The sequence below is a fragment of the Rhodamnia argentea genome, chromosome 4 (assembly GCF_020921035.1).
Source record: "Rhodamnia argentea isolate NSW1041297 chromosome 4, ASM2092103v1, whole genome shotgun sequence".
NCBI classification, from domain to species: Eukaryota; Viridiplantae; Streptophyta; class Magnoliopsida; order Myrtales; family Myrtaceae; genus Rhodamnia; species Rhodamnia argentea.
The window spans coordinates 18,740,196-18,752,092 of record NC_063153.1 but is presented as its reverse complement, the minus strand read 5'-3'; the positions used below and the strand labels follow the sequence as shown (position 1 = coordinate 18,752,092).

At 41.7% G+C, this 11,897-nt stretch overlaps 2 protein-coding genes across 2 annotated transcripts; both read left to right on the top strand.

Moving 5' to 3' along the window:
* Window positions 1–3,169: 3,169 nt before the first annotated feature.
* On the top strand, window positions 3,170–6,678 carry LOC115744562 (CBL-interacting serine/threonine-protein kinase 21-like). Its single transcript, XM_030679798.2, has 15 exons — window positions 3,170–3,711; window positions 3,797–3,859; window positions 3,976–4,047; window positions 4,129–4,236; window positions 4,329–4,400; window positions 4,505–4,558; window positions 4,695–4,820; window positions 4,901–4,990; window positions 5,073–5,198; window positions 5,276–5,383; window positions 5,515–5,631; window positions 5,733–5,798; window positions 5,947–6,021; window positions 6,102–6,211; window positions 6,292–6,678. Exons 1-15 carry the CDS (start codon window positions 3,487–3,489, stop codon window positions 6,347–6,349), a joined length of 1,470 nt encoding a protein of 489 aa, XP_030535658.1. The 5' UTR covers window positions 3,170–3,486; the 3' UTR covers window positions 6,350–6,678.
* A 303-nt stretch (window positions 6,679–6,981) lies between these two features.
* LOC115744563 (pathogenesis-related protein PR-1-like) lies at window positions 6,982–8,541 on the top strand. Its single transcript, XM_030679799.2, has one exon. The coding sequence runs from the start codon at window positions 7,870–7,872 to the stop codon at window positions 8,464–8,466; it is 597 nt and encodes a 198-aa protein (XP_030535659.1). The 5' UTR covers window positions 6,982–7,869; the 3' UTR covers window positions 8,467–8,541.
* Window positions 8,542–11,897: the final 3,356 nt, after the last annotated feature.

Here is an 11,897-nt window from a genome sequence, read left to right as displayed (position 1 = left end):
GTACGTACATTATTTGGCTCATCTTTTAATGCTGAAATGATCGGTTCGCGATCCGATCCGATCTCACCTTGGAAACGGAAATCGATTACCAATTTTCAAAATCGAACCGAACTAAATTGGCCGGTTCAATCCATTTCCCAAGTGGTCTTGTGGAAAACGGTTACATGTGCTCGAAATACGTGTTCACATGAAGTATCCCTAATCATTAAGAGTTCAAATTATAATTCTTTAAAGATTCGTAAGAAATAGAATTAAAATAAAGAAAATAGTCGGTCCAGTTAGAATGGACGGGTCCATATGAGGAATTAGGAATCGAACCGACAATTACCAGTTCAAATTTTATGGAATTGAGAATCGGACCGGCCCCTCGGGAAACTGGACTGCAACGACGGTATGGTCGATACTTGTTACTCACCCTTAGGAGAGACGGTTTGTCTAACAACAACCATGATGACATCTCATTCAGCTTGCAAGATGATTGATAATTATTTCCTTTTTCTTTCTAATTATCAAGGAATCACGCACTGCTTCTACGGGGTCTAATTAGGCCTATATATGATAAGAAATAGATACGCTTCTAAATACTTAAACTGCTGGGGAAAACGATTTATCTAGCCAAGACAAAGTTGGCACAAAACCGGGATACCAACATCTTTTGGCCAAACAAAAAACGGGGTAGTGAGTTGTCTCTCCATCCAACCAAGACAAAGTTGTAACGGATGAGGATGTCTGCCTGAATTACAGATTAAGGAAAGCAATAGTCCCTAGGTTAAAGAAAAGTCCCTTCCAAGCTTTCCAAGAGCAAGGGTTGCTCATTCGAGATTAACAAGAAAAGACAGAAATGAAGGCCATCCTAAGTTACCTAACCCCGAACTTAAATTCGTTCTATTGCAAGATCACAAACTAATGGACAATCTGAAACGGGACCGAGAATAATTCCTTGCTTGGACGCATTCTAGTGAGATTCTAAACAAAGAGAAGCAAGCAAATCGCACGACAAGTATGGCCTATTCTGCGCAAGCAATTCCAAATGCGTTTCGGTCCAAATTCCAACTATCCGCTATCAAACTAAACGCGTTCTAGCCTTTTCTAGCTCCGACGGCTTCACGTCAACGTCGGTTAGCCAAAGTTGGTCAGATAGACTGAATTGATATAAATACAAAAAATTTAGGATTCAATAGGCAAAAAAAAGGAAAGATTTATGATTAAATTAGCACAATTACAATAGATTTATGATTTTTTTTAATAAATTTCTCCGCAATCACAGCATATCAACCAAGTCGCATGAACCGGGGGGTTCAATCACGTCACATTTCGGTTCGCGATCCGGTCCGATCTCATCTTGGAAACGGGAATCGATTACCAGTTTCTAAAATTGAACCGGACTAAATTGGCCGGTTCAATCCATTTCATTCAGCTTGCAAGATGATTGATAATTATGTGCTTTTTCTTTCTAATTATCAAGGAATCACGCACGGCTTCTACGGGGTCTAATTATCAAGGAATCACGCACGGCTTCTACGGGGTCTAATTATCAAGGAATCACGCACCCAAGACAAAGTTGGCACAAAACCGGGATACCAACATCTTTTGGCCAAACAAAAAACGGGGTAGTGAGTTGTCTCTCCATCCAACCAAGACAAAGTTGTAACGGATGAGGATGTCTGCCTGAATTACAGACTAAGGAAAGCAATAGTCCCTAGGTTAAAGAAAAGTCCCTTCCAAGCTTTCCAAGAGCTAGGGTTGCTCATTCGAGATTAACAAGGAAAGACAGAAATGAAGGCCATCCTAAGTTACCTAACCCCGAACTTAAATTCGTTCTATTGCAAGATCACAAACTAATGGACAATCTGAAACGGGACCGAGAATAATTCCTTGCTTGGACGCATTCTAGTGAGATTCTAAACAAAGAGAAGCAAGCAAATCGCACGACAAGTATGGCCTATTCTGCGCAAGCAATTCCAAATGCGTTTCGGTCCAAATTCCAACTATCCGCTATCAAACTAAACGCATTCTCGCCTTTTCTAGCTCCGACAGCGCCACGTCAACGTCGGTTAGCCAAAGTTGGTCAGATAGACCGAATTGATACAAATACAAAAAGTTTAGAATTCAATAGGCAAAAAAAAGAGAAGGATTTATGATTGAATTAGCACAATTACAATAGATTTATGATTTTTTTGATAAATTTCTCCGCAATCACAGCATATCAACCAAGCCGTGTGAACCGGGGGTTCAATCACGTCACATTTCCGTAGCCAGTAATACCCAAGAACGTTGGAGGCAAAAAGGTCAACTCCCAGCTCCAGCCTCCAAAAACTGTAGCCGACCAAAATATTTTTCCACTAAGTAAGGACAAAAATTACACGGACAATATAAATTATAAACATTGAGTGTTGGATTGAAGATGCCATGCCTGTGCATGACTATGAGCAGGTAATCCAGCACGTTATTCTCGCGTGCTGACTAATTTAATATCCGCGACCTTCCAGGTACCGTGAATTATCAGCAAGACCTGTATTTGTATGCATACAGATCACATTTAAACCCTTAATTTTTTTTTTCTGGGGGCCACCATTTGAGCCTTAGTGCCCATTATTTGACCTACTTGTTTCATCATCTGCCGCCCAAAAATCTTCCCTAACCATGGTTGATTGATACGAATTATGGGTACTAAGCGGAGTCGACCGGTGGCGACGCATCCCCGTCTCATCTTTCGATCTAACCCGGGCGCAACTTGATAACTTCTTTATTCCAAAAAATTTATTAATTAGGCAAAAAAGAAAAATCTCATATGGTACGAATAATATGATCCATATCCATTTAATAAGGTCGACCGGATATCTCAATAATTCTTGAGATGTGATTAGCTCCATTAGAATAGACGAACACAAGGTTCGCGGGTCCGTATTATATTTGCACGAGGTTAGGAATTTGGACTGCCCCTCTTGACCCATCTTTCCATCACATGCTCGAATTTTTCCGAATTTAGTCCGACGAAGTGCGTCATCCCACACGGCTTGAAACACACAAGAACACATAAAATACCGTAACTAAGGACACGGGTTGGTTCGACGTGGCGCTCTGCGGTTCCTCAGTTTTTGCGCAGCGTAATCCAAATCTTTACTTGAGAGACCATGGGATCAACAGCTACCTTCCATTCAAACTCTCTGTCCCCGCCGGTCTCACCAGGCAATCAAACAACTAGTCCGTGGACGAAGATGGAGTCTTGCCACGCACCCCACTCGAATTCAATAATTGAACATTTCAAGAAATGTCACTATTAAATGCTTGCCTCTTCAACAGAAGCATTGGAGCCATGGACATGGCAGCCGCAAGGAAGAAGCACGAGGCCTCCTCCAAGATAAAGTCCACCTCCTCCTCTGACTTCGACACAGATTTAGAGCATCTTGGGTACAAGGAACATCTCCAAGGTGTTTAGAAAGAGAGAAACCGATCGGATTTCGGCCGCCCACGACGAACGAACGGATGAGCGGAAGAAGAACAAGAAAGGAAGAAACGGATTGCAGTTCATCGTGTGTCGAGGCGAAAATGGGCCCCGGAAATAACATAGGGAAGTACCAGTTCAGCAGGGTCATCGGAGAAGGTACCTTTGCCAAGGTCAAGCTTGCAGTGGACAGCACCAACGGCCAGTATGTTGCGATCAAGATCATCGACAAGCAGATGGTCATGAAGAGCAATCTCAAGCATCAGGTAATATTCAACACCAAATTCCAGCCTGCAGGGCAAGAAGGAAAACACAACTTGGGGATTAACACTGCAAATGTTGCTGTTTCAGGTACGAAGAGAGATAAAGACAATGAAGCTTCTGCATCACCCCAACATCGTTCGGATCCACGAGGTATGCCGGCCAATTCCAAAATAACCCACTTTCAGTTACAATTCTGTACCTCAAGAAACTTAAATGAGGAAAAACCAATTCCAGAATTGACCCAAGAGTCAAATTGCTTGTGATAGGTCATTGGAACGAAGACAAAGATCTACATAGTAATGGAGTATGTATCAGGAGGACAGCTTTCAGACAAGCTGGTAAGGCTCGATGATAAAAAATACAGTCGTGGGTGTTGTTCGGTCGGCTTTCTCTAATTCTTTTTTCTCTCTTTTAACCAGGCTTATTCAAAAAAATTGGACGAATGTGAAGCGAGAAAGCTCTTCCAACAATTAATCGATGCAGTGGACTATTGTCATAGCAGAGATGTTTGTCACAGAGATCTGAAGGTTAGTGTAACATACCATTTTCCTTTGATCGATATGTCGGTAATTTAGAACGAGTCAAGCCAACTGATGAGGATCTCGGCCTCCATACACAGCCTGAAAATTTGCTTCTGGATAGCAAGGGAAATCTGAAAATCTCTGACTTCGGATTAAGTGCTTTGCAGAAGGTAAGACCGACGCACTTCAAATCATTTAGTCAATTTCATTTTTCAGTAGAACCTGGATTTAACAATTCATAAGCAAAGTTCGCTAAACTGTAATAATTCAACAGCCTGGAGATCTGTTATCTACTGCATGCGGCTCCCCAAGCTATGTTGCACCTGAGGTGAGAATACCACTTTTCTGCATTTAACTTTTTATATTAGATAAACAGGAAAGCATATCGTTTTTTCGACTTGAGAACATACCGGATAATCCTGTTGAACCTAATGGACTTGGTGATGCTTGCTTTCAATAAACAGCTACTGATAAAGACGGGATATGATGGCGCACCAGCAGATATTTGGTCTTGTGGGGTAATTCTCTTCGAGTTACTGTCTGGGATTTTGCCATTCGATGACCGTAACCTCATCAATTTGTACAAGAAGGTAATTTTCCTGCATCTGTAAAGATAAGTTTCTGTCAACTAGGCACACTGCCGCTAAACAAACACCGTGTTTGCATGAAGATCTACAGAGCAGAATACACATTTCCCCCATGGTTCACAGAAGGTCAAAGAAAGATAATATCCAGAATACTTGAACCAAATCCTAAGAAGGTTTGAATCTCACTGTATGTAGCATGCAATACTTCTCTTTCATGGAGAAACACCACCTAAACCTCTTTATTTGCAAAAACAGAGAATCGCAGTACCGGAGATAATCGAAGATGAATGGTTCCAGAAGGACTATGAGCCTGCGTACGGATATGAATGCGATGAACAAATCCATCTGGATGATGTTAATGCTGCATTCGACTACTCTGAGGTACATGTCACCATAAAAAAATGTGCACGAATATTAATTAACGGGATGATAATAACTCTCTGTGACAATGAAAATAGGAGAATGATGGCCAGAAGAAGATACCAAAATCCTCCAGTTTCATAAACGCTTTTCAATTGATAGCAATGTCCCATGACCTTGATCTATCAGGTCTTTTTGAAGCACAGGCAAGTCTTTACTTTTCGTGCAACTTGACTTTCAAATTTAGATTCTTTCCAACTCTGAAGTATTGATCTTCGTTTTTGGTCGCTTGTCCATGATCTAAGACTTTCTAGTTGCATTTTACTTTCCTATACAGGATGAAGACAAACACAAAACGATGCTTATATCCAAGCATACAGTAGATGATACCTTCAAGAAAATTGAAGCAGCTGCAGCAGACCTCAGCTTGGCGGTTGAGATGTCGAACAATAAGGTATGATCTTGCTATTTCTTTCCTGCCTCTTTTTCACTTTGGTTGTTTGCAAATTTTCGAAAAATTTCTCCAACTAAGAAAGACATTTTTCATGGTTTTAGGTGAAGATGCATCTAGTGCAAAAGACGACTAGGTCTTCTCGGTCATACTTCAACTTATCAGCCGAGGTACCTTCGCACCCCGCATTACACGATATAGAAGCCTCAGCAATACATAGAAATAAATGCACGCAAATTGGGATTCGCATATACACATACCCTTTTCACATAATTTCACACTTGGAAAAAGAATGCACTGATGTACAGAAAATTTCAGGTGATTGAGGTGGCTCCCATTTACTGTGTCATAGAAATTTCAAAATCTTCAGGGGAGCTCGGCGACTATAAAAAGGTAGTCTAAACTTCTCGTGCACTATTATTGTAATCCTGAATCTGCATTGCTTACAAATTTAGATTTACCCTCATGAACAGTTTTGCCAAAGTTTGTCCAGCCTATTGGCAGAGAAATCTGGTAGTTCATCACAAAGTCATGCGATGGACTTATTCAATATCGACAGCAAAGGCGTCGAACAAGCTAGATGGTAATTCATTACCTATTCAGACAGCACAAACGCCTCATATATCCTTGATCCCGACTCACTCGTATAATTGAAATATGCAGTTATCAGGAGGAAGCTAAGTCTGCTGCTAATGACCTACGTGGCTATTCGTCCTCCTGATGATTGTTTTCCTCAACCTCTTGTGCTCTCAAGATTGTTGAGACGATGATGGTGAAAACTGTAAAGATTGTTACAATATCATTTACGCATGAAGAAATTCACAAAAGAACGAAGAAGGAAGTTATTGAACGTGAGATTTGCAAACTGCCAATTGCAACATGATGCTTAAGATTCAGTTTGATACAACGAAAGGAGCTCTTTTGGTTCTCTCACTGTATTAGATTCTTTCTGTTTCTTTTCACCCCAGAAGATCTTCTTGAAGGCTATACAGGCATGAAGTCTTCATTACTTTATTCATTGAAAGATCAATAAGATATGTGCTCTGTTCCCCATTTTTGCCTCTAAACACTCGCATGACATCTGATTATTTTAATTTAGCTACGCATCATAGATAATTCCTGCCAAGCCAGTCAATCAGATGACATCCACAATCCATCTTAGGAAGCTCTTGCTCAAAATTCACAGATAAGCAAAGGCAATTAGAAGCAACCATACGATAAAATCAAAACCTCGCGCCTGCATTGGATCGGACCAAGTGCTGGGTCAGAGGTCAATCATCAATGAACGAACTCAACTCATCAGATGTAGTGAATATTTCTGCATCTGCTTTTCTCAAGCTTCGTGCATACCGAAAGCATGGATGAATAACAACTGATACGCTAATACCTAGCATCCTGTACTAGTCCCTCGCCCATCAACTTAACAACATCAATCCAAAACTAGGGGCCAAGCGGTAGTCGTGCAAAATGCTTGATCCAAACTACTTTACGACCAAGATTGATCCGTACAAGTCACACAATAATGTCCTCTTTTCAGCCAGCAAAAGCACAAAGAGGGGAAGAGCAAGAAGATGCATTTCACTTACTGTCATTAGGAACAAAGTTATTGACCATCTGGTGCAAATCCAAGAATGCAAATCGGCTCATTATCGATTAACAAAAAGAACCCGATGCATTGCAGGCGATGATACGCATAGTTTTACTGCGCATCCATTATCAGAATGCTTAATAAAGAATTCGAAGGACGTTATCCAAATGGAAGACCACGTGAGTCCCTCTTAGCTCATGGACATAATTCACAGAACAAGCTTTGTCATGTGGAATCAGAGAAGCCACGTCCGTTCTCCAAAAGATTCACACACCGGTGGGCTACACACTCCAATAACGGGAAATGAAAAGACAGAAAACCGACAAGGCACAACTCATTGTCGCCCATGCTGCCTCGCTCGAATTCGAAGGAGGGCCTTCGGAATTCGATCGGGGATCAGTCCATCCAGACGCTGCAATCACTTGCTGGCCAACCAAAGGCGCTCTCCATGAATGCAGGCGCCACCACACGGACAAAAACAATATCCAAAGATGCCCGGCAATTAAAGCCCGTGGTCTGCCAACTCACTCCAAGCACATGGCTTGAATCTTGATGTCTTGTCACGTCGTGCCAATCTCATCTTCCTCACTCTTCCTTTATATTGATGCATCATTCGTCGTCCCTTGCATCTCCACAGGGTTCTCCAGGAAAAAATGAAATTTTACCCACCGCTCGCGCGAGCATGGGCATTCCTTCTCCTGATCGGCGTTCCGTCGGACGCCTCTGGGGCATCCCCAGAACGACTGCCCCACCAACCAAACGGCCCCCACAACGAGACCCTCCACGGCGGCTCGAAGCAACAGTGCGGGGGCTGCGACGGCGAGTCCCTCCAGCTCCAGTTCCTGTACGCCCACAACGCCGTGAGAGCGACCAAGTGGGAGCCGCCGTTGACGTGGGACTCGCAGCTGGAGAGCTACGCGAGGTGGTGGGCGGGGCAGCGGAGGTCGGACTGCGCACTGGAGCACTCGTTCCAGGAAGGGGAGTTCAGTCTGGGGGAGAACATATTCTGGGGAGGGGGGTCGGGGTGGAGGCCGAGCGACGCCGTGGGCGCGTGGGCGGGGGAGGAGAGGTACTACCGGTACGGGAGCAACACGTGCGAGGGCGGGCACGAGTGCGGGCACTACACGCAGATCGTGTGGAGGAGCACGCGGCGGGTCGGGTGTGCCCGGGTGGTGTGCGACGGCGGCGACGTTTTCATGACTTGTAACTACTATCCGCCGGGCAACTATGCCGGGGAACGACCCTACTAAAATTAGTTTGAGTGGGCCTTTTCAGTGACGGTCCTAAAAATGTTGGGCCTCTTCAGTGACGGTCCATTGGACCGAATATCGCCAAAACGTTTTACTAAGATTAGTATTTTCTTGTGGTGCGTGCGACACTTTTTATCCAAATTACGATGAAGTATGAAGGAAGCGCCAGAAAATTCACAATAATCGCAATTTTGGTTAATCATCAAAGTACGAACTTCCCTTCAATTACTAATAATGGGGTCTTATTAGAATATTTACGTAGGGAATCAGATTAGCTGCGTGTTGGATTGCACTCATTCACTAGTCCTTTCACGTTGGTGCAGGCCTAATTCCCTAAAAAAAAAAACCTAACTTTAGGTTCAATCCAAATCTATCCTGAACTTTCAACCGAAAAAAAAAATCTATCTCGAATTTTTTTGGTTTTAGAAAAAACACCCAATTTTAGGTTCGGTCTCAAATTCGCCCAAACTTTTTTTTGTCTCGGAAAAACTTTAGGTACAGTGCCAAATCTATCTCGAATTTTGTTTTGTTTAAAAAAAATTCACAAATTTTCAAAGTATTCTCAAATATACCCCATGGTCTAGTCCCAACGTGACATGAATTTGCACATCGATAAAAAAACACATATTTTGCGCTTCTGATTCCTAGAAAAGGTGGAACCGGCCCTTAAAGAGGCCAATTCCGGTTCCGATTCCAGCTCCCGAGCCCAACGACTCTTTCCCCTCAGGCCTCCCCCTTTTTTTTTTTTTAAAAAAAAAAACGGGTCGGAACTGTGAGCTCGGTCAACGGGCCGGTTCCGGGCAAGTCAACAGGCCGGTTCCATTTGGCCATGTCTAGCGATAGGCATGGACCAACATGGCATTTCTAGGTGGATAACAAATTTACACCAAGAAAGAAATTCTCTAAAATGAAACCGTTCTAGGATATGGCTAATAACGTTTTTTTGGATAGAGGGCCAATGGGGTATATTTGAGATTAGAGTAAAAAATAATAATTTTTTCTTATACAAAACAAATTCGGGGTGAATTTGGAACTAGACCTAAAGTTTAGGGGCTTTTTTGAGACAAAAAAAAAAGTTCGGAGCAAATTTGGGACATAACCTAAAATTGGAGGTTCTTTTTTTTGTATAGACGAGAAAAGGTTTGGGACAGATTTGGGACTTGACCTAAAATTGAGGGTTTTTTCGGAGAATTAGGCCCATTCGTACATTCAATCGGACAACTAGTTATACCGTGCCTTTGGCACAATATGAAATAGCAATGTATGAGATAATTGTAATTAGGGGTGTCAACGGGCCGGGTCTCGACCCAACTCGAGCTGGCCCTAAACTTAACCATACCAAGCTTGGCCCGGCTCAACCCGGCCCGAGCCTGAATTACATGTGCCCCAACTCTTCGGGTCGGGTTGGGTCCGATTCTTTTTTTCTTTTTGAAATCAAAATCACTTCACAAACCCATCGAATGAAAGAATATACAAAAATAAATAAAAATAAGTTAAATTAAAAAGAAAATATGGGTGTTAAAAAAAGCGGGAGCCGCCCGGCCCCGCCCGAGTACCAAGCCCCGCCCGAAAAGGTCCGAAAATTCACCTAATTTTCGGGCCGGGGCAAGTTGGGTCAGGCCGACGCAAGCTTTTTTGACACCCCTAATTGTAATTACCTTTCTTTGCTTAAAACTAATTTCCATTAAAATGATTCATTGGCAAGAACTTGAAGGGAAATATATCATTTTAGACTGCGCAATTGACCCTTTCTGTCCACAAACTTCTTTAGTAAGAGCAAGTCATGGAGACTTTATTCACTTACGTAAGTATAAGTATGTAATGCTACCATATGAAATATTGACATTTATTGCAGATAATTACAATCTAATTTTTAATAATAAGGTTCAATGCTCATCTCGTTGTAAGCTTAGAGACATCAAGCAAATAAACAAAGTTGAAAGAACCTTTATTGCTGAACGTTGAGTGTAATACTAATGCGCAGTTCATATAGAATGAATACCTCATCCGGTATTTAGTTAACCAAATTAAACTGATTTCGTGCGGCATAATCAAAAGTTATGCATAATCAAAACAAATTTCACCACAAGAAGTTGTCTGAAAGATAAGTTATACTATCCGGAAGATTTACCATCTCAAATTGAATGCCATAGGACAAATGATTGGAGAAACGTTCTAATAAAATGGTTCCTCCTACTTTTGAGAAACTCCATTCATTCCAAGACATTTCTCCTGAAAAGTTATGCATAGTCAAATCTTCTTGACAATGTAACTCATCTTTCCAACATCTTTTTTGGCGAAATTTATTTTAATTATGCAAAAAATTTCAAGTGGGATGTCATGGAATGAACGAAATTTCTTGAAAATAGGAGGAATCATGCTAATTGAGCGTTTATCTAGTCATGTGTCCCTTGACATTCAATTTGAGAGGGCAAATCTTTTCGATAGTGTAACTCATCTTTATTGCAACTTTTTTTTGCGAAATTTGTTTTGATTATTCATAAATTTTTTAGAGGAATGTCGTAGAAAAGCGTGAAATTTTTCCAAAATAGGAGGAACCATGCTATTACAAGGTTTCTTCTTTCATTTGTTTTGTTAAGTTCAATTTAAGAGGGCAAATCTTCACAATATTATAACTCATCTTTCCGACAACTTCTTTTGGTGAAATTTGTTTAGATTATGCATAAATTTTCGAGAGAAATGTCATGAAAAGCACGAAATTTTTTCAAAATGGGAGGAACCATGCTATTAAAATGTTTCTTCTTTCATTTGTTCTATTATGTTCAATTTAAGAGGGCAAATCTTTCCAAAAGTGTAACTCATCTTTTAGTCAACTTCTTTAGGCAAAATTTGTTTTGATTATGAATAAATTTTCGAGAGGAATATCATGGAATACTTTATCCTAGACACGGCCATTTGGGCCCGTGGGCCCGGAACCGGCCCGTTGACCGGGCCCATGATTCCATAACCGTGGGAACCGGCGGTTCCGAACCAGCTCCGAACCGTTAAAAAAAAAAATAGAAGGGCCGTGGGACAGAGAGCCCAACGGCTCTTTGCCCGGGCCCGCCCCTTCCCCCCCCCAACCGCCAATTTGGCCGTTGGAAAAAAAAAGAATTATTTTTAATTATTGCCTATAAATACATATGCTCCCCTTTTCATTTTTCTCACAAATTCTCTGAACAATTTTCTCAAATCCTCTCAATTCGCTCAAATTCTCTCAATTCTCTCAATCCGCACTCAATCGGATTTCCGATCAATTCTCTCAAAAATGGCAAGTAGAAGCGTAAATGCCGACAATGGCAAGATGACTATGGGAGATTCCAAACATCCCATTCCCGAATATGATCCTCATGAGTATGCATGTTGGGAAGACGATGACGATAATGTCAACTATGTCCCGATTTCGAACGTCGAGCACATCCCAACACAAG

Bases quoted from the DNA above. Each gene is read 5' to 3' on its own strand.
- LOC115744562 (XM_030679798.2), top strand. From the start codon at position 3,487: ATGAGCGGAAGAAGAACAAGAAAGGAAGAAACGGATTGCAGTTCATCG. The intron at 4,991-5,072 runs GTTTGAATCTCA...TTGCAAAAACAG, and splicing joins TTGAACCAAATCCTAAGAAG to AGAATCGCAGTACCGGAGAT. The intron at 5,799-5,946 runs GTACCTTCGCAC...AGAAAATTTCAG, and splicing joins ACTTCAACTTATCAGCCGAG to GTGATTGAGGTGGCTCCCAT.
- LOC115744563 (XM_030679799.2), top strand. From the start codon at position 7,870: ATGAAATTTTACCCACCGCTCGCGCGAGCATGGGCATTCCTTCTCCTG.